This window comes from Gobio gobio, assembly GCF_949357685.1.
Source record: "Gobio gobio genome assembly, chromosome: 3".
In the NCBI taxonomy this organism is placed as follows: Eukaryota; Metazoa; Chordata; class Actinopteri; order Cypriniformes; family Gobionidae; genus Gobio; species Gobio gobio.
The window spans coordinates 26,290,091-26,313,858 of record NC_137099.1 but is presented as its reverse complement, the minus strand read 5'-3'; the positions used below and the strand labels follow the sequence as shown (position 1 = coordinate 26,313,858).

Genomic DNA, 23,768 nt, shown 5'->3' with positions numbered 1-23,768 from the left:
GAGAGATTGTTTGGCGTGGTAATTGAAGTCTCTTATCAAGCTAGACTTCATGTTGCATGAGTTCAGCTCTCATCACTGTTGTCTTAACGACAGGCTTACGAGGAAGTCTGCAGATATAGCGCTGCGTGCTGTAGGATGCGTTGCGCTAAATGAGGCCATTCAAAGTATCGATCCGTCGCGAGTGAGTGTGTTTTTACAGTGAGAGAAACGAATGTCAAGAGTTGGTGTTGTTAAGCCCATCTGAGAGCCCGCGGGGTGTTTTATTTTTCGCTTGAGTAAAACACTGTTTGTTAGAGTCACGCTGGGCGAATGTTGTTTCGTTAAAGAAACGTCACGGTGTTTTATTTAATTACACAAACATTGTTTTTGCTCCTAAACCAAATGAAACAACATCACGAAACGAGACGCCAGGAGATGATGATTCATATTGCTACAGCGATGTGAATGGAATGCATTTTTTTACGTAATATTTCATTTTGATGTTTGTTTATGTTGGAATAAAAGAATGTGCAACAAGTATGGGGTTCTCCAGCCACCTTATGGTTCCTCCTTTCGTAAATGACCTTGGTCTGTAATGTTAAGAAACAACTCAACTTAAATAAGTAGAATTGTAGAATGCTAAATGTTAAATAAATCATGTGATAGTTGAAAAAATATAATATCATGTAATTAAATGTTTTGTCTAAAAATCAATTAAAGTTAACACACTTTTACATAATTTGAAATACAATTTTACTTATTAAAGAATTAAGCAAATCAATCACGTAAACTTTTAATTACTGTTATTATTATTATTTTTTTTAATCTTGTCTTTTGAAAAAGTGTTTGGCCAGTTAAAATGCTATTAATGCAATTACTAGTTTTGCCTCTAACCCCCATTAAGAATAATTTGGCTGCTTAACTGTAAAAAGCCCATGCCGTTTGAGACAAAGATGGGTGATTACAGGAATAGCTGATAATGAACAATTTCAAATCTCCAAAACCACTAGCAAATTCATATACATGGTTGTCTTGAAAATACATTAACATATAGATCTTATTTCCTTATCTTCAACATGACATATTTGATTACGATTAGTTAAATTTTTTACAATTTTAGTTACATTCACACAGACAATTTTAATTGCACTTACTATTTAACCTTAATATTTAATTACGTATTAAATAAATTATTGTTTATTAAATAGCTATAAAATATTTCCAGAATTGTTTTATAAAGGTCAAAGGCACTTATAAATGTTAGCTATAGGCTTTGAATCACTGAAAGCTCAGCAAGTGGTAGAGTTTCTGTGATTCTTCTAACACTAAAGTGCCTAAAAAAAGTGTTCTTGAACCTAATGATGCACTTGACAGATCTGAATAGAACCGTTTAAATAAGCTCCAACACAAGAAGAAATGCTTTTGGACTCTTTTCTCCCCCTTTATCTCTTTTTTTTTTAAAAAACATTCCGTATTATCAGGAGACCAAAAGAGCTTTGCTCTTGGTGAGCAGACTGAACGAGAAGATGAGAGAGGCACGGTAGTGTGGAGCCACTCCTCTTTGATCTGATGACTCCACTCTGATCCTCTCTACAACACTGGACAGTGTCTGATAAGACTCTCTCTCTTTCTCATTCCTTGTGTCTCTACATCTTGAAGAGGCTAACGTGATTTCCAGGTCATCTGACCTAGTTAAAAAAAGAGGCAGATAGTGTTGGCTGATCAAAGAAAAAAGAAAAACAGTGGTCCGGATAACTTCAGGGGCACCTTCAAAACTAAGACAAGCTCTTTTGGGTTTCCCACAAAACATATATTTCAAGGCATATTTAAACAGGAACAATGTCGAGGTGGCATACTGTCCACATAGAGCAGAGACGTTCCTCTCCCTGTAGTACCATCAGGCTTTGTCTGTTGGAAATGAATGACTTTCCTGTATGTGCAGGATTATGAAATTATTTGTCCTGTGTTTTCTGCCCTATTGTGTTTTACTGTATTTATCTATTTATTAGTAGTAATAGTTCTTATTTACATTTGTGGTATATCCTTAAAGATGTAGCATTCCCGTGCCGTAAAGTGTAAAGACATCCTTGGTGGATAAAAACACAACTACATTGTCCTCCAGGCTCGTTTAGGAGAAGAGAAAAAGAAGGGTAGCATTTTTTCATTCCTCCTCAGCTGAAGTTAGCATGTTTTGCTCTTTCATGTCAATGATAAGAGGGGGAGAATGTCAGTTACAGATGCTTTTAGCCTTTAGTCTTTTTCTGCCCCACAATGGAAACGTGAGAGGCAGCTGGCCAAAAAGGCACACCGTCTTACCCGCGTTTCACACACATACAGACGGCCCCAGCTGCATTTGCCCCTAGGAGACGGCCCCAAACAAGTCAACCAGTGGTACTAATTGCTTGGCAGGCCTTTCCGCATCTGCCAGGGAGATCTGGTGAGGTCATGGAGCAGATGGGTGTCTCTCTGTGTCCCTCGCATTCACCGTCTGCATTTGATCTTTTTTAGGATTTTCCTGATCAGACACTCTACTATGTTGTATACCCATGGTTCACTACTGCTCTCTGTGTTATATATTGCTGTGCTGTTGTGAAACATTTGGACATTTAGAGCTAATCAGCACAGGACACCCTTCCCCCCACAGCAAATTCACACCAATTTTTTTTCCAGAACAAAATTTAGTTTTTCAGACCAGCCCTAAATTGAAGTAGTAGCCATTAGTCTGCAGTAAATGTTTTCCGAATAGTAGCCTACTGGGGAAAGTCCAGTTATCATTTTGGAAATAGCAGCTATATTTAATATTTATAATTACATTTTTGTATAATGATTAAATGATTACTTCTGGGCGGTTCATTAATCAACCTAGAAATGTGATGCCAAATCGAGTGTGTGGAATACAGTAGTGTTATTAGAATACTGAAAATTTGCATACTAAACACAGTATGTATCTGCAGGAATCCAATTGTAAAATTGACTATTTAACTTTGGCATTTATGAGACACTTCATCTGATAACAAAAAAGTTTTTATTTTTGTACATTATTTAGCACAGACACACTTTTCAAGTAAAAAATTAAACAAAAACTACAATTGTTCTATTAGATGTATTGTTGAAAATCAATATTGTTATACTAGATATATTTTTTTTATCGATCGGGACACCTGTGTGAACTGGAGGAGAACTGACTTCATCCGTGTACTAAAAATCAACTTGATCACCAGTTGGTTTGAGATCTTGTTTTAAAGTAATCCATACATTCAAAGTGTGTGTATGCATGCATTTTGAGAATCCAAATACTTTTTTGGTGCCAATTCCATGAGTATATGTTTCACTGTGAAATGGCACCAGATTAAACAATTTCAAATATGGAATTTATTATTGTTTAATCCTTGGCTTTATATAAAGATTTGTCCACTTTTCACTTCAAGCAGTCGAGTTTTGTCTGAAGGACAAGCTCCGTTCACACCTAATTGGGTAGGAGGAGAGGTGGGAAGGTGGGAGGGATGTTACGCAGTGAAAGTATTGTTACGCTTGTCCTACAAACATCCTGGAGCGGATCGACACTCCACACACACACACACACACTCCTCATTTGGTTGCCACAGACGACCTTCGACTGCTGCTGATCAGTGTCAGGTTGTCTGAAGATTTTATTGATTTTTCAGTTAGGCGTAAGTAGTTTGTGCAGAGGCAAACGGCCAACCATAGCACCTCTGTCACTATCAATGAGCTGGAGGAGAGCAGCCGTGACTGTTGCTCATATCAGCATTTACACACTGTGTCCTGCATGAGTCGATAAATTGATGAGTCGTACAGTGAGTTGAATGATGAGGGGATCTCTCGCTCTCTCTCTCTCTCTTTAGACAGTACTTTATGGCCATCTACACAGTAGGGACTGAGACCACTTTGAAATTCTGGGATCCTGTATCCAATTTAAACCTGGAAATATGATGTTTTAAAATGTTGAAAAGTGATGTTGAATGTGGGAGAAATATTCGTCATCACAAAGTTGTGGAGTCCATGTTAGCTTGACTTATTCTGATATAATTTAGAAGCATTTTCTCTAGTGGATTCAGACTTTTGGCACGTTTAACTCTTTTTCACACCGTTTTCAAAATACTAAAATCATATTTGGATGGGTTTCTACTTTCATAACAAGTGTAGAGAAAAGACTAAATATAATTCTTATAAATATTATAGTCTTTATAAATAATAGTTAACAGAAGATGGAATGATTTTTAAAATGACACATCAAATAAAAAAGATTGTTGAAAAAGACATGTGCTTTACTGTAGTTAAGTGAAAATTATGCTCAAAAAAAGTTAAAAAACTGTTAACCTCTTGGGAAGATAAATCAGACTATATCAGATTAATATATCTCAGATCTCTACAAGTTTTTAAAATGTTTGTGCTTATTGATTGGAAGCTAAGAAAAAGCACATCACTAGAAGAAATGTGGTGGTAAGTAAAGATGAGGAAATAATTCCTATTTAAAATCAATGAAAATTTTTACCTGTGGATATTCTCACAGCATGAATACATTTTACTTGCCTTTCTGACATTCCTATTTGTGCAAAAAAGGGATTTATCATCTCTCAAAGCAAGTCTGTATCTATTTAGTTATTTCTAATTGATAAAGGTCCAAGAATAAAATTGTACAAATCACTGAGGTCCAGTGCAGACGAATAAAAAACAAAGTTTTGAGTCACACTAAACATACAAAGAATTGTGTATCGTGACCGGGATATCACTAGTTCCATGATCTCTTGTTAGTGATATAAACAGAAGCTCCTCTTTCCTGTTCCATTCCATGGGACTGATACGTCCCAGTCTCTCTGAGGTTGCTCCTGCGATGAAGTCATCTTTTATGAAGCCGGTCACTGATCCTGTCTACTGATACAGCAATGATAATTGAATGCTGAGAACAGGGAAGAAACAGATTTGTGACAGAAGCACCTCAAAGTCAAGGAGAGCTGCCCACATGCTTCCAACTTGCATCCTTCATTGAATTTATAGTCTGTTTCTATTGTGGCCTTCTTTCCCGTGTGGCACTTTTATGATCTGGGATGGACGTCATTCTAAAGAGATGTTTCAGAGAGATGTATTGTGCTACTCTAGAGCTACTGGTGAAGGTCAGGATGAGTTTTACACTGATGTAATGACTGTGTCCTGCAAAAGATACGTTGGTCTGTGGTTGGGTTTTGACCGTTTTAGTTGAAGGGATATTCTGAGTTAAGATATTCGTTCTTCAATTTGTAAAATATATGTATAGACTGATAATTAGCGTGTAATAGTGGAACCTCTGACTTTAGTGGTAAAATTTGACTTAAGACTTGTCAGATTCATGTCTTTTATACTGAAAGGACACACTAAATTGACGGTTAATGCATTTACGAGGTTACAACAGATTCCTATTTCAAACAAATGTACTTTTTTTTAAACTTTTTATTTATCACAGAATCCTGGAAAAAGCAAAACATTGAAATCAGCATATCAGATTGATTACTGAAGGATCATATATACTTGAAATCTGTGATTAATCGAGATTAACTCTGAAATAATAATAAAAAATATCTTGCAAGTTTTTCTAGGATCTTAGTGAATGCAGTGAATTGGACATTTGTATGTTTTCGTAGTGCTGTCAGTGAAGTAAAATATTTTACAGCAAGTAATTGCATAATTTCAGAGTTAATGCGATTAATCACAGGTTTCAAAGTATATATGATCCTTTGGATTCGGAAGACTGGAGTAATGGCAGCTGAAAATTCAGTTTGTCCATCACACAAAGGAATATATTATATATCATAGTAGAAAACCATTATTTTGAACATTGTAACAATATTTCACAATATTACTGTTTCAACTGTGTTTGATCCAATAAATGCAGCCTTGATGAGCATAAGAGACTTCTTTCAAAAGCATTACAAAATCTCCAAAACTTTTGAATGGTAGTTTGTGAATATATTTCAAGCTAAATTAATTGACTTTATAAACTTCAGCATATATGAACAATTAACGAAATAGATTTGAGAGTTGACTTGGACTTTTGACCAAAAACTTGACTTAGACTTGGTCTTGAAAATCTTTAAGCTTGATCTTGGCACTTGACCAGAGACTTGATATGGATGCTTTTCAAAGACTTGTGAACCTGTCTTTATAGCTAAAGAAAACAAGTCAAGTGTTAATTAGACTTGAAATAAACAAATACATGACCCAACCAAAAGCATAGAGTACCAGCAGATTAACTGAGCACAAGTACCAGCAGACTGGGTATATCATACAATAGGAGCCCATTATCAGTGGCCCCTTTTCACCAGACGGAAGGTGGGTTTCCTGCACCTGAGTCTAGCTGCTCCATCTTCCTCTGCCGACAGGGTGAAGGTTTGGGGCCTCCCAGTCCCCTGATTGATCTGCTCTCCATCATTTACTCAGCAGAGCAGTCACTGACATACGTCACGGAATATGCTGCTAGCCAGATGGATGAGACTCTTTATGGATGCCAGAGTGAGCGTGTTTGTCTGAGATTAGAGCCACACACACCGTTGTCCTTTCCTACTGCTGATTTTTATTAATAATATGATTCAGTTTTTCACTCATTTTTATTTGCATGTTTGTTTCTCCCTAACTATGGTGTAGCTGTCCATGTTAATAAATCAGGTTGAAATACCATTGGGTTCTCCTATTTTTCCATTTTTTAAAGATCCAGAACTCTTGAATTCCACTCTTGTCGCCCTCCTCAGTCTTGGTTAATGACGCATCCAGTCTGGTTGAAATGGCGTCTCCATGGGGACCCAATAAGGCCAGTCGTCCATGACAGGTTCTTTTAGGTGACAGTTCGATCAAGCATCATCTGATTCAGTTTACCAGCAGTGTAAATGAGTCTGAATTACTGTGCTCCACCCCAATAACACTTTGAAGATACAGACAAAGGTCAAATAATCTAGATGTAGGCTTTTTTTTTTTTTTTCCTGAGTTATGAGGAAATTCATTGCAACTTTCTCTTTCTCCATGGAGGAGTAAATGGATTGATATGGAATAGCCAATTGTTCTTCAAGAGTTCAAATATACCTCTTTTTTGACTAAAATGGTTCTGGTGCCAGTGCTCGTTTTTCCAGTAAATTGAGAATGGTGACTTAATGGGTTAAATGACAATGTGGTAGTTTACGTGACTATCTAATCATCCCATAAATAATATATGCCGTGTTATAATGTTTGTATCCCATTTTCTCCCTAGATTTTTTCTTTTAGTCAACTTCTTGTCATATATTCTCGTTGAAATTCATTTTTTTCTTGTTTTAGTGAAAACAAGTCTAAATTTTAGTGAATGGATTTGTTATGGGATGTTTGTATGTTAATGTAGTGCTGTCAGTCGAGTAAAATATTTAACCGCAATTAAATGCAGAATTTCAGAGGTAATTGAGATTATTCACAGACTTCAGAAGTGCTGAAATTTGACATATTTGAGTGTGTGTGTGTGTGTGTGTATGTGTGTGTGTGTGTGTGTGTATATATATATATATATATATATATATATATATATATATATATATATATATATATATATATATATATATATATATATATATATATATATATATATATATATATATATATATATATATATATATATATATATATATATATATATATATATATATATATATATATATAGAACAGTATAAATGTTTAGAACTCACACGCAACCAGGAACCAGCATCAAAACCACGTTGCTATTGCTTTTGTAGGCTCCATGTTTAGGTAAACCTGTATAACTGGTTGACCTGCATAAAAGTTCAGCAAGTGTTTCATTAGAAGCATCGACAAATCACACCCACCAAAATGAGCAACTTATTTGCAGATACTTAGGAATCGGCTATCCCAACATTAACCCCTGCCTGCACTTTTCCTATGTAATGGGCTTCCCTGTTTACCTGCTTAAAGACACAGTCATAAAAAACATAATCCAGCTTCTGTCACCTTTCAATCCCTTAAATCCCTGGAGGATTCCTCCTTTTCAGGCCATGAAAAAACTAAAGTCCCCCCTTTAGGCACCCTAAAAAGAGGTTCACATATTTTACCCTCTACCCCACCTTCCTCCTCTAAATCCAATTAGGCCCAGGACAATAGGCGGATTAGGGGGACTTCACTTCTCTGCCATCCTGCCTTAGACACAGTGAGGAACGGCGTGACAACGGACTGGAGTGAAAGTGGTAGACGATGCAGTGGGATCTAAACCTGGCCTGGCTGTTTCTCCTCTGTATGAATGCGTTGGGGTTCGTAGAAGGACTGAACCACAGGGAAGGCTGTCGACATGATTTTCTCCATGCTTCTCAGAGGTGTTTGGGATGATAGTTCACAACAGTCTCAAACTTTGTGTTCACAAATGCAGTGTTTGCAGCAGCCCTGGCCCACTATGTTCCTTAACATGACTCTACAAATAATTGGAGTCTGTTAGCAGCACCCTTTATCAACAGATCTTCAACATAACTGTTCTCTCTCACTTGTTGCTTCGGTCTTCAGCATCAGATAGGCGCTTGGAGCAAAACAGTCAGTTTGTGAATGTCTGCCAAATTTCACGCTCCTCTTCTTCACACTTATGTCAGCCTTATCCTGTCTTTCTTCCATCCAGTTCCTTGGTGAGCCAGGCTGCCCTCCTTTGCCCTGGGGTTAAAGCGCTTTAAATCTCTGAGGATAGAGAAAGTCTTTGAATGGATGTCAGTTAGAGGAGGAGGGATTCAATCCCTCTCCTCTTGATCATATTTCTCTTTTTTTTCTTCAGAATATAGCATATCTACCTTCCATCGGTTGATGGTCAGTCTTTTCTGTCTTTGTTATTAAACCGTCTTGAAATTGGTCTAATTGGAAACTATACGTTCACTTGAACCCAATGCACCCCGTTGCCATTTTGGAGCGATTTAGCATTTCAGCCATTTATCATTTCATCTTTAAAATAGCCCTACTGTATTTTTATGAGCCGAAAACAACCTCATTTGTACATTTAAACCGTTAAATGGGTGTTAACTTTCACCTTACTGGAGTCCCTACAGTGCGTTTTGTGTGTCCTCCCGTCACCCCCCACAAGCTTCTACATAAAGGCCAAATGTTTAATGAGTAAGTGCACTAAAGGATTCACTTCTCCTCCAATTAACCCCATAGCTCTTGACATTTTTCTAAATCCACACAAGATTTCCTCTCTCACTCTCTCTTTCTTTCTCTCTCTCAGCAAGTTAAAAGGCTAACCTGTTGGCAAACAGAGTGGCGAGGAACAAAAGAAGTTCTAATCCTCATTGGACTTTGTTCAGCTTGAATACTTTAAGAACTAAATACTTTAGCTACCACACATAAAAATATGTATATATATTTGCAAAATGCTTTCCCAATAAAAATTGAGTGGCTGACTGCTAATGTTTTACTGGTTTATAGTTTGTTTTTGTTATCCCTTGAGTTAATTTACTGTTGTTGCATGTCAAGGACATTTTAATCAGTTAATATTGTCAGTTTGCTATTACTTTCTTTCTAAGAGTTGACTTGAGGATTTAAGTAGGATAACATAGAACGTATGTTCTCTCAGTGGAATCTTTGACATTGCACTTTGATTTTAAAACATTTTGAAGATAACAAAAGCTTTCAAATCTTTGATATTTGTATCATTTATGGTTGAAAAAAACGCTTGTAAGCAGCATCACTGATGTTTTCAGATTTTGGTTTCACTTTTTTTGGTGGTCCCTTTTACACATTCTGTTGACTAACGTTGCACCTACATGTCTACTAACTGTCAGTGTTTGTAGACTGGTAGGGTTAGGGTTAGAATTAGTTGACATGTTCTTGAAAAGTTACTCATAGTCAGTAGAATGTCTGTTGGAGAACCATCACAATTAAGAGTTAGCAGATATTAAACAAAGAGTCTACTAATACTCTAATCAGAGTTAAATGACATGTAGTTGCAGAGTTACTTATAGTTAACAGAATGATCAAAAGGGACCATCAAAATAAAGTGTTATCCAGATTTGTGTTATACTTTGAAAGAGAAATCATGTGCTTTTACAGTCCCATGATTCTCAGCTCTCATCATAGGGGCACATTCTTGAACCACCTAATTGCATGGCGCTATCCATATGCCTTGACTTTTTAAAACCTCTATTGCAGTCCCATGGACGAAATCAATTTATTCACAGATTATAATAATGATAATAATGATATTGAATAATGAATCAGTGATATTTTGTTAATCTGTTAAATGAGCCAGTTCACTCGAATGAATTGGTTTTTCTGAGGACCAGTTAGCGTGGTTGATAATTCCCTCAGATCCGACATTTAAAACATTGATGTGGTGCTTAGTCTTATTACTCAAGAACACCTGATAAGACAGAATCTAAATCTAAATTAGATTCAGTCATGCAACTTCTATTTCAAAATTGAAAATTGTCTACAACATCAAAAGCACAATAACATCAAATATGGTTACTAGTTTACAGTTTAAGTGTCTGACAACAACCTTGAGATACAATATACAATTGTTTATATTGAAAGGCATCAAAATGTTAGACAGCAGAAGAAAATACTGGGAATCCCCAAAATCACTTTTCTAGATCAAAAATGCAGATGGAGACCTTGCATGTGCTGAATAAGTGTCATCACTTTAGCTTATCTGTGACTGAAGACTGCCCTCGGTCTCTCATACAAATACCTTAAAGTGATTTTTTTATTTCTCTCAGAGTATGATTGTGTACTATGAGTAAAGTAATCTTAATGCTAAATGTCTGTGTGTATGTGTGTGCGTTCACACTACAGCTTATTATTTACATGGAACAGCAGGCCCTCTCCAATATCTCCTCCCTTTTATTCCCATGAATTCTATCAAGTTTTCCAATATTGCATCTCCAGTGCACTCGGCTCTGAATGTTGATGTTGATGGATCACCCACTTCCTCCTCCTCATTAATTTCATCACCTTATCGCCCAGGCCACTTCATTTGACCAAAAGGTAATAATAAATGTCCCATTCGCAATCTTTAACACACTCAGCCAGGCGGAAACACTTAATAACAGCATACAAATTGAACTTCAATCACCTCATTTTGCTCTGCGGATGCATAGGCACATTAAAACCCAACATCTGAGAGTATGAGTGCACTCTCTCTCTCACACATGTCATTTTATGCCAAAGGTTGCCAAGCTTCAAATTGAGCGTTATAATGCTCGTTTATTACACATTTTATAAGAGAGGATGGGATATCAGCAGCAGGAGAGCTGTTTCCTTTTCTTGGCTGCGAACGCCCTTATCACTGCTCAAACACAAGTGCACACTTTGCCCAACAGAGACTGCTATTCAGAGACTCATTTATCTTTCTGAGAGAGCGCTGGATAGTTCACTCGCTCTCTGTCTCACACTTGCTATCTTAGCTTTTTTCTCTCCCGCTAACCCCCCCTTCCCTTCTTTTTTTGGCGTGGGGTGGGGGGGTATTTTCAATTAGATTTCATTCAATTCTGTCAGAGACGGAGCACATGCTCTCGAGCAGTGGTCCCTGGTGTGTGTGTCGCTTGGAGGATGTCGTTTGCGCGCACAGGGTCCTTTGGCAGAGCACAGAGTGTCTGTTTGAGAGATGTGTCCCTCTTCATCTCAGACTCGTTTCAGCGGCTGACAGAGACAAATGACAGCACTCAGAAATGACTTGCTGCCTCTTGATCCTAACAGGTTGAGCGGTTTGAAATGACACACACACGCACATACACACACATTCCCATTTCGACTTCAACCTTTTGTTGTCAGTTTGGCGTCAGTATCATGGCCTTGAAATTAGACTTCTTTTTGTTTTTATGTTTTGGCATGAATGGAAGACCATTCCATACAGAGCAAATATAGACAAAATGGAATAGACAATTTATTTATATCTGTGGAAAAGTCTTTAAAAGTGGCTTTAAACCTTTAAATGACGACAATTCTTTTAACCCCAACTGATGTAGTGTCTAGCTTTTAATTTCTTAAACAGCCATTTCGGAAGATGTATCCCATGGCCATATTCCAGGAGGGCAATGCCAAGATTCAATGGGCTCAAATTCTGAAAGTGGTTCAGTGCTCATTTTCACACATGATTTGGCCACCACAGAGGCCATAACTCCATTGAAAGTCTATGGGATGTGCTGGAGTGGACATTACAGAGCGGTTTGATTCTCCCATTGTCAATGCAAGATCTTGGCCCAAAAAAGGCAGTTCTTGATTCAAATAGTTGTTGTGATGTTTCAACAACCTTAATGCGACAAATGCACACTGTAACCAAAGCTAAAGGCTTCCAACAAAATATTATAGTATGCAACATTTTTGGCCAGGCAGTGTGTATCTTTTCTAATAATTTGCTAGTAACAGATTTTCGGACAACAATCAAGAACACCTAGAGAGTTAATTTCAAGGCTAGTACGTGTAACAAGGTATATGAAGACAAAATATGATATTAGACACACAACAGACTGTCATATCAATCTACGGCATGTCAAGCCAAGACACTGCATCATTCCTTTATTCCTTAGGGTTTGAGTAGACAGGAGCAAGATAAAGTGTGAACTATTGAAGTACTTCTGCTATAGAGAAGGAATGAAACATAGGTTAAAGGTCGTCTTCTTAGTCAGCAAGATTTTATGGTCTGATGTTCATCTCTAGATGCCCCTTTCAAGTGACTGTCATCCGAAAAGAATTAGCAATGAGCTAATTTTCTTTTATAGTTTCTTGTTTTTACAATCTGATGTTTTCAGTGATGCAGGAATAGATATTGGATATTTAATTGTATTGTATTGTATACACTGATTTGACACCAGAAATCAGCTGGTTTGGTACTCAAGAAACATTTTTTGTTATTATTATTATCAATGTTGAAAACAGTTTTGCTGGAAACCGTGATACTTATTTCCCCAAAAAAAATCTTTACTGACCACAAACAACGGAAGTGTATGACTGTTATCAGCATTAACATGAAAATAATTATCAGCTGTATTGGCTAGAACTTGGATTCTGGGGCATCCCTACTTGAAGGTGGACTCTTTTGACTTGGGCTTCTAAACGACCACTTAAAAGCCATACTTAACAGTTGATATTTGCTTTGACTCTTTTCACTCCTTCCATATAGAATGGCAGGTAATGATCTGATCGTGAAGTGTGTGTTATATTATCATGTTGTGTTGAGTGGTGTGTGGGTGGGTGGGCGGTTGGGGGACTCTTGCAGCATTAACACTGCTTACATGGGGTTAATTTCATTACCAGTCTATCGCAGCTGCTAATACACAATGCAAACAGACAGATCCTTCAGATGAAGTTCCTCGATTATACTTGGGCAAGTGGATTTCATTTTTATGACCCTGTCCGTAATCTCTCAGCTGTAATAAACTCCTCCATGCTCAAACTTCTCCATGATACCTTGGTTAGGTAGCGCATCAGATATCACATTAATGGTGCGGTTTCCATACCAACTGCCTGACAGAGGGGAGATGAGGAAGATAAATAGGAGAGCAGGCCCGTCTCACATGCCGCTTGTCAGGGAGTTTGCGGTGGCGAACGGCAGCGTTACCGAGGCAGTGGAACGACCTTAATCCACATTTAATTGAACTCCGGAGACTTTGAAGTGAGTCTGCAGAGCAGACAGGAGCAGTGACATTGCTCTCAGCACACAGCACAGCTGCTGCCCTCTCTTTCTCTCTTCTTCTATCCTCTCCCCTTTCTCTCATTAATGAGTGCATAACAGTATTAGCCTTGCTACTGGAAGATCTGAGTGTCTGATAAACTCAGCTGTTTATCCGCCCTAATCAGAGCCCCATAGATCAAGGGTGGTGGTCTCTTTCTCCTCTTCTGTCCTAAAAAAAACAATCTGTATTTAAGCTAAATTAGAAATGTGAGAAAATATTGAGCATTTGGAGGGAAAGAAACTGATGAGTAGAGTCTTAAGATAAGACTAGAGTGTTTGGCACAGCTGAGCATTTGTGAATGCGAAATTATATTACAGTCGTCTTGCAGATAACCAGGATCAGGGCAACCTGCCATAGTTGGAAGCCTAATTTGGTTGCTTCTACCAAGTAACAGAAAAATTTGCAATAACATATTGTAGAATGTGACGTAAATGTAGAAAGTGTATTGTCCCTCCTTTTTCTGAAAAAAAAAAAATATATATATTTTGCTAACTGTGTACCATTTATGCATTTCTTGCACTTTCTGAACAATGAAAGTGTGATGATTGTGCAGCTGCAACACATGATAAAAACATCTCTCGCTCACACCATCTTGAAGGGCAAATACTGATAGATTTCCAGTTCTCTTGGTACTGATTACCTTTTAGTGAACTGTGGCCTTCCTGCTCCCCTTCAGTGTGTGTCTGAATGGGGCTCATTTTAGCGCTTAAAGCATCTCTTTTTCATGAGGACTGATCAATAATACACATTAATCCTGCACTGAGACCCTGAGCATGAGCTGTGGGTGATAAATGAACTAAAACCTTCCCTCTGCCCTGCTGTTTTCTTACTCATATTCCTTTTATCTTTATATGTTCTCTGATCAGTTGTCTTTGTTTGTGTCTCCTGTGCAGATTTTAGCCTACACAGAGGGTTTGCATGGGAAATGGCAGTTCACAGAGATCAGAGCAATTTTCTCTCGCCGCTATCTGCTACAGAACACAGCGCTGGAGGTCTTCATGGCCAACAGGAGTAAGCTCTCTTCAATTGCTGTTCTGGAAAATCTTAATGGCGTAATGTTAAATGAAGAATCAAAATGTATTTTTGAGGAGATCATTATACTATAGAAAACAGGTTTCAAAACTCTAGAGTTCCAAAAAAAACAATTCAAACTATTTATTTATTGGAAAAACTTTACTAATATTAAATCCACCTCATAAAAAGGAAAAAATTTAAATGTAATAATTTATATTTTAATTAAAATTATGTATTTAATTATTTAATTAAAAAAATGTATGACAGCTCCTTTAAAATAGTAATTCTACTTTTTATTTACACAGTGAATGAAGTGTGTTAAATTCTCACTCCTTCCTACAGCGGCGATCATGTTCAACTTTCCCGATGCAGCCACAGTGAAAAAGGTGGTGCACTGTCTCCCCAGAGTTGGAGTCGGCACGAATTTTGGCCTTCCTCAGACCAAGTATGTTCTGTATTTCAGCTCTTATATCCATTCACATTCATCTCTCAATGACACTTTCACAACTTGTGCGGGACCTCCCGGAAGTATGCGCTATGGACAAAAAAATACTATTGCGATATTTTGATCAATAGCGCAATTACGATTTTAATCACGATTTCCTTACACACATACTTGTCTGTATAATTGTTTTGAAGCCGGCTTTATTGAAGATATTTGTGTGCACCATATCTTTGCATAAATTATATGTGACGGCGTCGGTTATTGCAATTTTGAATGCTTTTTGTATGTTGTGCAGTTCGCAAATGCCTGTATTATACTATATTTTTGTTCACCTGGTTTGGAATGTGTGTTAAACAAGTACTAGATGTCTTTAACTGTTGTTCTCGTGTCTTTTGCAGCAGGTCGTGCATGACAATGCGTTCAACTTTTAAAAAATGTGTTTTTAACCGCCTTTACTTTACTGTTTTGCTGCAACAATAGTTTGACAGGTCTTGCAAATTACCTGGCTCTATGATACATCATCTCTCCTGTATCCAAAATATTCCCAGACCACAGATGTGAATTTTTTATTGGCCAAGTCCTTATCCTGGCCTGAATTCACTTTCCCTGTTTCTGTGCTTTCTTCCATGTCATGACGGTAAACTTGTTTGGTTCTGTTTTCGTGCTAGATTTAGGCATACTGCATTCAGGTTGCTGAGGGAACTGAGCACTGCACTGAACCGGTGGAAAATTCATGTTTTCTGCAGTTTAGATATGAGAAATTTAGAAATTTCAATTAATCGCACAGCCCTACTTTCTGCCATCTTTGCTCATGGTTGCTCAGTTCTATACTTGCAATCTGTTGGCCAAGCATTTGCTTCTACGTTTGCGTACTTCCGTAAAGTATGTTTCTGGCATAACACTGCTTGTTTGTATGTGTTAATGTGTGTATGGTGAGGGGGTGGCTGTAACACTGCCTAATTACCTTCACACAAACACAATTCACATAATTTATTTATCTCCCCAAATGAGAAATAAATACAGGGGTGAGTGCAGAGCCTGCAGGGCAGACTGGGAACACAGGAAACACACACACACTGCTGCAGTTGTAGTTCAGCCAACGAAAAGCTGATTTAGAAAAGTGAAATTCCATCACAATATCCTTCTAAATTAGTGTTCTTATTAAAAGTAAACATTCATTGAAATTAAATAACTTTGGGGTAACTGAATATAGTGGATATTGATCCCTCACGGGACTCTCTGTGTCTCTTAACTGGTCAGAGAGGTTTTGGTGTGGCGATTAAAGAATGTATGGCATGCAAAGGTATTGACCACATATGCAAACTGCCCTCTCCCGCTGAATTCACTTATGCCCTTCTGCTAACATTCGTGTGGCATTTCCTTAGCGCTGTCACAGCGTTGCCTCTGTGTTAGGAGGGGCAAAGGGCAGTGGAAACTTCAGAGAGGCCTAATGACTGTAATCACGCTGGGTGACAGTGATGAATTCTCTAATTTCGCTTTGTTTTAATTGGATGGAGAGTCATTTATTTTAGTGTCCACATATTTGCTTGCACTGTGCATGTTCATTTAACAGGTTCCCACATTACCCATGATGCTATTGTGTGTCTTTGTTCATGTCTGAATTTGGATGTAGGCTATATCTTCAGAAGAGCTTTTTTAATTGAATTATTGATTCTGATTGGCTCAGTGGTATTTCATATGAGAGTAGTGGAATGTTTTACTGTTTGAATCATTTGAATATTGCCCTCTTATGGTAAGTATTTTCATTGGAGCAAAATGGCTAGTCATATTGTGTCTATTATTTATGCAAATGTTGTATGAAAGCAATTTCTCATGGATTTAAACATATTTTTCTATTTAGAGGTCTTGTGTGACTGGGATCCGTTGTTGAAATGAAACTTTTCCGGCAGTGTTACATCTTGATGATTTGTAGGAACATAGCAATAGGATTTTTCCATAACTGTTTAAGCAGGAACAAGGTTACAGTGCTCTGAGGAACATGTAAAAAATGTTTAAGCAGATAACAAAATTCTGAAGTAACTGACCCAAATACGCTTTATTTGTAAGCCTGGGATTCAAAAATCGTGATTGTCAAAGTGGATAGAGACTGAAACAAAAGAGGCTTTTCCTTGTCCGAGTGATTAAAGAAATGAATTAACAGCTTAGTAGATCAGTTATAGATTATCTAACTATATTTCCATAAAATTATTGAAATAAATATTTCTATTGACTGAATTTTATGTGTGGCTTATGCCATACTGTGTACAATAGTTCTCCTGGTTGTACATGTTGATATATTATAAAATACACTGAAAACAAATTATTATTTTGATTTCTTACATTTGAAATGTCACATTAAATGGCATATTGTAGATCAACTGATTGGCACACATTTCTGAATGTGTTTTTTCTTTCCCTAACAGACGGATTTCTCTGGCCAGCCCGAAACAGCTTTACAAGGCCTCCAACATGACCCAGCGTTGGCAAAGAAGAGAGATCTCCAACTTTGAGTACCTCATGTTCCTCAACACCATTTCAGGTAAAAACCACTGATACCTGAATGCTAACCATCACCAGACGTTCTTCAAACAGCAACTCAACTGAATGTACTAATGAATGAATAACACCTCTGTGTGACACAAGAAGCGATAAAAGTACATTTTGTTGGTCACTTGGCTTTTATTTTTTTGCTGTGTTGGGCCACATAGTCTCACCAACACTGAAACCTCATTGGACCAAAGCCCTCAAATGGAATATCGTCATGTCTTTAGGACATGGAACAAATACTAAATGGCCACGTCTCTGAAACTAAAACTAATTGATGTTAACTGCACTATGTAGAATAATGGGTTCACTCAGAAATTGCTATTAAATTAATTATAAATAGACAATTACAAAGAAACGGCAAGTAACATATTGAATTAAACATGACATTTTAAAGTACAAAAACTGAAATAGTTTTTCTTGTAAAATGTACAATAATCTTTGTATTCGTGTAGTTTCAGTGACTCTATTTAAGGGACTCTATGTAATTAAGGGACATGATGACTAAGTGAAATCATGGTCATGATAATGGTAACAAGACTCAAGGAAATGTGTTTCAGGCCGTACATATAATGATCTGAACCAGTATCCTGTGTTCCCCTGGGTAATCACCAACTACGACAGTGAAGATCTCGATCTCACCCTGCCCAGTAACTACAGAGATCTGTCCAAGGTAAACACATGACCACATACACGCATACACAAACACTCTGAGCCAACAACCTGAACGTTAGAGAACTCCTGTAGTTTCAAATACTGAAGGACATGTCTGAAGTAAAGTTTTGAAAACACAAATACACTGAAGTATTTGAGTGAAAACCCCATCCGGCAGCTTTAACGATGAGGCTGAGCCTGTAAGACAGACGTAACTGTCTAGCGAGGGAGGGAATGATGCTGCTCTAGACTCATGGCTGTGAGTCTGACCGTACATGTAGTAAAGCGTTTGCGGCCGCGTGCACGTCACCTCATGCCAGGCACCCTCAACCGCAGACAAGTCAGATAATGGGCCCGTGTCTCTCCTCCTCCTCTCTCCCCCTCAATCAACCCCTCAGAAGCCCCCTACATCCCGCCTCTCACCTCCTCCCCCATTCCCGTTAGCCAGCCAGCCTCCCTAAGGAGCTAATTAATGAGCGTAGTAGTACTTGAGCTAACCGCACAGACAGACTGACACAGCTCGCTGCTGGGAACACCAGACCTGCCTTTGTCTCTCTGTCTCTCGCTCAATACATAGGTATCTTAAATTGTATCACACCATTTGAAAGCAGTTCAGCAGGATTTATATCTTTTGCCGATAACATTTTTTCCACTTCCTGATTCAACAGTAGAATTGCGTGCACTGTTCTTACACTTAAAAAAAAGACAGCACAGAGGTGCTGTTAAAAAAACGTGAAATCATATTAGTGGTCAGTCACGTCAATGCTTCTACTGAAGAGCAGGGTAGCCATGTTTGATATAATCCTGATAAACATATTTATAGTAAATATGCTACAGTTCAATGGTAGCAAATGAGATGTACACTAACGTTAACAAATTTGGAGTTGGTTGGAGTAATAAGTATCTTATGCAGTCGGTTAGTATCTTATGCTCACCAAGGCTGCATTTAATTAAACGGGTCATGAATTGGGAAATCTACTTTTCATTCAGCCTTTGATATATACAAGTTCATTGTGATATAAGAATATCCTGTACGTTTCAGAGCTGAAAACTTCCTTGGTAAAAAAAAAAAAGCTTTTATTGACACCAGCCCCAACAATCTCGATCTCAGAATATGCCAAACCTTGACGTCATTGTGTGGTGAAACGCTGCCTCAACAGAAGAATAGAGTACGCCTGATTCTGTAGCCCCGCCCACCGACTCGTGGAGCTAAACTGATCGCGCTACAGAGCAACAAACATGCCAAAGATAGCAAGATATTGCGCTGTGCCTGATTGTGGAAGAACACAGTCGCTGCATAAGCTTCCTTCGGATTCTAATATTAGGAATGTATGGTTGAACTTTATTTTTAATCAATATCCAGCTCATGTGCATAAGACATTGCTGGATTGGACAAGACTTGATTTGCAGACAGAATGAGATTACATGAATGAATGAAGCAACACACTAATGTGAGTAAAACATTTTTTTTATATGTGATAGTATTGCATTGTTGCAGATTGTTTGATATCTATTTATTATGTGTGCATGTCTAACTAAACATACGTACGTATCATCTTAAATAGTGAAATAAAATTCCTTTCTTGATGTGCGTTGTTCACTCTCGACTTGATATTTGAAGGAAAAATACAATCGCAGAAGTTTTGATCATGCTGTCTGCAACGTACTTGTCGTGTGTGTGTGTGTGTGTGTGTGTGTGTGTGTGTGTGTGTGTGTGTGTGTGAGATTCACAGTTATATCCACCAATTGGGCGGGCCAAGTAATATAAAAATAACATTCCAATTAATTGCAGGTGGATGAGAGAGAAATCATTGTGTTTTTTTGATAAAGACATTTTGCTGTCCCTAGCTGTGGGACGAATCATTCCGGCTGTCGTTTTCCTATACGCTTTCAAAACAATGCCTCACGTGTACTCATGGGGGAGCTGAAGCTCATTAAATATGCAAAGCTTATCCAATCATAGCAGTGGGCATTTACTTCAAAGTCTTCAGTACGGCACGCCCATAAAAACCAAGCGTTCCATGAGAGAGGCTCAAAACCAGGGCAGAAAATAGCCTATTATTTATTCCTTATGATGTTTTTGAATGTAAAAACCACGCAAACTTCATAAGTTGACCTCAGACAACAGTATAACATTTTTTAAAAAGCCAGTTCATGACCCCTTTAAAAAAAAATCATACTTGCAATGCTATTGACAGATTGTGAAACAGATTTTATTGTTAATTTGACAAAAGTGACTTGCAATAATCTCTTTTGTCACTGTTTCTGAAGTAGTGCAGCATGTTAAATATTTTTTATTCATTTTGAAAAATATTTCAAAATCCTTTTTTGTATTCCAGAGGTTCAGTTTAGACTCTGAATTGTAGACCCCTTTGTATATTAAATATACATATGATTATTTGATATACACTATAGTATCGCATATTACAACATTGTACATCTATGGTAAAATTTTGGTTGCCTTTCCCCTAATCCACATTACAGCTATGTGACAGTGTTCTCCTAAATCAGGACTCAGACTCAAATACTTTAGGCCAGTGAATCGAGGTTGTTCTCCTGGTTGATCATTCTGTGGTCTTGACCTTGGTCTAATTGCAATCGATTGTTGTGTAGCGAGTTTACCTCTGAACTACTAATAGCTGCTTTGCTGAAGTGACAGTGATTAACAAGGATTAGTCAGAAGATAGAACATGCTATTTCAGTCTGATCTGTTCTGTCCTGATAATGATGGTTATTATCATTTTAAGTAAATGTGTTTCACTTATGTTTGTATCTCAAAACCAGTGTCTTGAAGAGATCCTTTCTCGGTTGTAGACCTGATAAATATTTCATGTCAAGGAGCTGGGGGGCACTCCTCCAAAAGAATGCTCTTTACTTGCATTGCACCATTTGGGTAATTGAGTTCCATTACAAAAGTTGTGTTTTAAAACGCCTCCACCCTCAAACTCCACTTTAAAAGTGCTTGTGAAATCTTGCCAGTCACTGCCTCAAAAATGACCATCAATTTCATGTAATGGTGGCCAATGGAGGGAGGACAGAGGATTACTTTTAGAGCTCAGATGATCGAACGAGTGTCCACTCTGACCCAAAATGGCAGAATAAATCAGTTCTAAGAGGCAGGAAAACAAAGGACTGAGAGATAATGGAAGATGAATTCCTGTGCAAAAAGAACCATGAGGTTTCAGAAGTCACCCTTACTGTCTTCAGTCCGAGATCATTGCTCACGTATTGCTCTCCAGTGGAGATTTATATGTATGATGCTATCTGTATCTTCTGCATTGCTTTTAGCAAAGAATTGTCTCAGTGTTTTACCAATTCAAAGCTGGCAAGCACCAGGTTTCTCTCATGCAATATACAGTAGGTCTGGGCAATATATAACATATATAATTACAATATTTTCAGTATTGTCTAGTTGTTGATATAAAATGAATCAACTTTGTGAATATACTGTAATCATTTAAAGTATTTATTTATTAGACATCTATCTGTCTGTCCATTTATCCATCCATCAGTGTGTGTGTGTGTGTGTGTGTGTGTGTGTGTGTGTGTGTGTGTGTGTGTGTGTGTGTGTGTGTGTGTGTGTGTGTGTGTGTGTGTGTGTGTGTGTGTGTGTGTGTGTGTGTGTGTGTGTGTGTGTGTGTGTGTGTGTGTGTGTGTGTGTGTGTGTGTGTGTGTGTGTGTGTGTGTGTGTGTGTGTGTGTGTGTGTGTGTGTGTGTGTGTGTGTGTGTTTGTGTGTGTGTACACTAAGCTAACAATGTCTTGTAAGTTTTCATCTGTTAGAGTGACCAGCCTGGTCTCATTGTTAATTCGTAGGTATTAATACATAACATTAACAGGAACAAAACATACATTTTTGTACATTTAGATATATTCTGAAACTTACAATATAGATGTATTGACAATATTTAAACGTAAGCATTATTGCATATTTACAGCTAAAGAATTTACAGCTATCTATACCTTCTAACATTGTATAGATATATTTTAGATCCCTTCATCTTACCTCCAAACCCAAACATAACCATTTAATAGAGAATATAAAAATAATATATAAGACGTAATAGATGTATAGGAAAATTTTAATTTTAGAATCAATATAGCATTAAAAATATATTTTGAGCTGCTAATTCCACTCCTATTTCTATACCTACCCATAACAATTTCTTAAAAATATGTACAGTTAAAAAAAGAAACATAACACAATAATTTATGTAGTGTTAACACAATAATTTATGTATTGCAAAAAAAGTAGCACAAATGATGATATGTTAGTCAAACTCCTCTCTGGCAGTATACAATAGTTTTGTATGGGGTACAGAGCACAATTTAAGTTATTAATCGCTGAAAGTCTTATCCCGATCCACTTCCTGAGTGCTCAAACATTAGCTCAAACACGGCATGTCACAATCTATGAAGAAGCAGATGAGCGCCAATGAGTGCTTGATATCACTGCTGTAAAACACATCGTAAAGCTTCTTGAGCAATTTTTGAATTTATAACAAGTGCGGGATTTGATGTTTACAGTCGCTGCTGACAATGGAGATGAAGATTACTGAATAAAGGCTCGAATTTGGGTCTGCTCCTCACAATCGTGTGGATTCCAAAGATTTGGATTACAGAACACAAATAAAATTCGTCATCATTTTGAATTGGTTGCATTTTGGTGCATGTTATGGTTCTATTGTCAGTCATGTTGTGTATAGGACTCTCACTGTACTGAGAAAATGCCCTTTGTGTCCCACAGCAAGCGAATAATAAATATTATGTGATAAATAATGGTTAAACTATTATAGAAATGCTATTCGTTTTAAGGTTTTAAAGTGTAGTGTTGTTTAACATGTTGATTACTTTTTTGACCTAATTCGTTTTATCATATTGATTTGAATAGGATAATCATGTACTATATTGATATAAAAATACAAAAAGAAAGTATATTCCATTCTATCAACAACATGAAGTGCATTAAATATTATATTATCAGACTGGGGTTTGTGATGGAACTTTTTTTTAGTATAATTTAAAGCAAAAAAAAAAAACTTTTGAAAATAAATTTTCAAGTATTCCACAAATCTATTCATATACATATACATATACATACACATATATATAAATAATATATATAGTTCACCTGTATGTAATGTGAGCGTATGTCAAATGCTGTGGGTCTCAGTTTTCAGTGAAAGGCACATGACTAGTGGCTGGTCTGTGTGTGCAATTCCACAAATCTGGAAGATCTTCTGAATGTATATAAGCAGCAGGCTTTTTTAGAGAGGAAAATTTAAAAGATAAAACTTAGTAGTAGAGAGAATCAATGTATTTTTTATAATGTACTGCCAGTGTGAGAATAACATGTAATCATGTAATCAACACAATGTTTTCAGTCTCAGTATTTTGAAATGTAATATAATCTAATTACAAGTTCTTAATTTTTGGTCTAGATTACATGTAATCAGTTACTACC

The 23,768-nt window shown here is 37.2% G+C and overlaps 1 protein-coding gene across 1 annotated transcript in view; it reads left to right on the top strand.

Moving 5' to 3' along the window:
* The window catches only part of lrba (LPS-responsive vesicle trafficking, beach and anchor containing), a 271,239-nt gene that overhangs the window by 183,008 nt on the left and 64,463 nt on the right, over positions 1-23,768 (top strand). The window contains exons 40-43 of the mRNA XM_079813173.1: positions 14,543-14,660; positions 15,006-15,108; positions 17,532-17,647; positions 18,213-18,325. Coding sequence (XP_079669299.1) covers positions 14,543-14,660; positions 15,006-15,108; positions 17,532-17,647; positions 18,213-18,325 — 450 coding nt within the window. The remainder of the gene's footprint in view (positions 1-14,542; positions 14,661-15,005; positions 15,109-17,531; positions 17,648-18,212; positions 18,326-23,768) is intronic.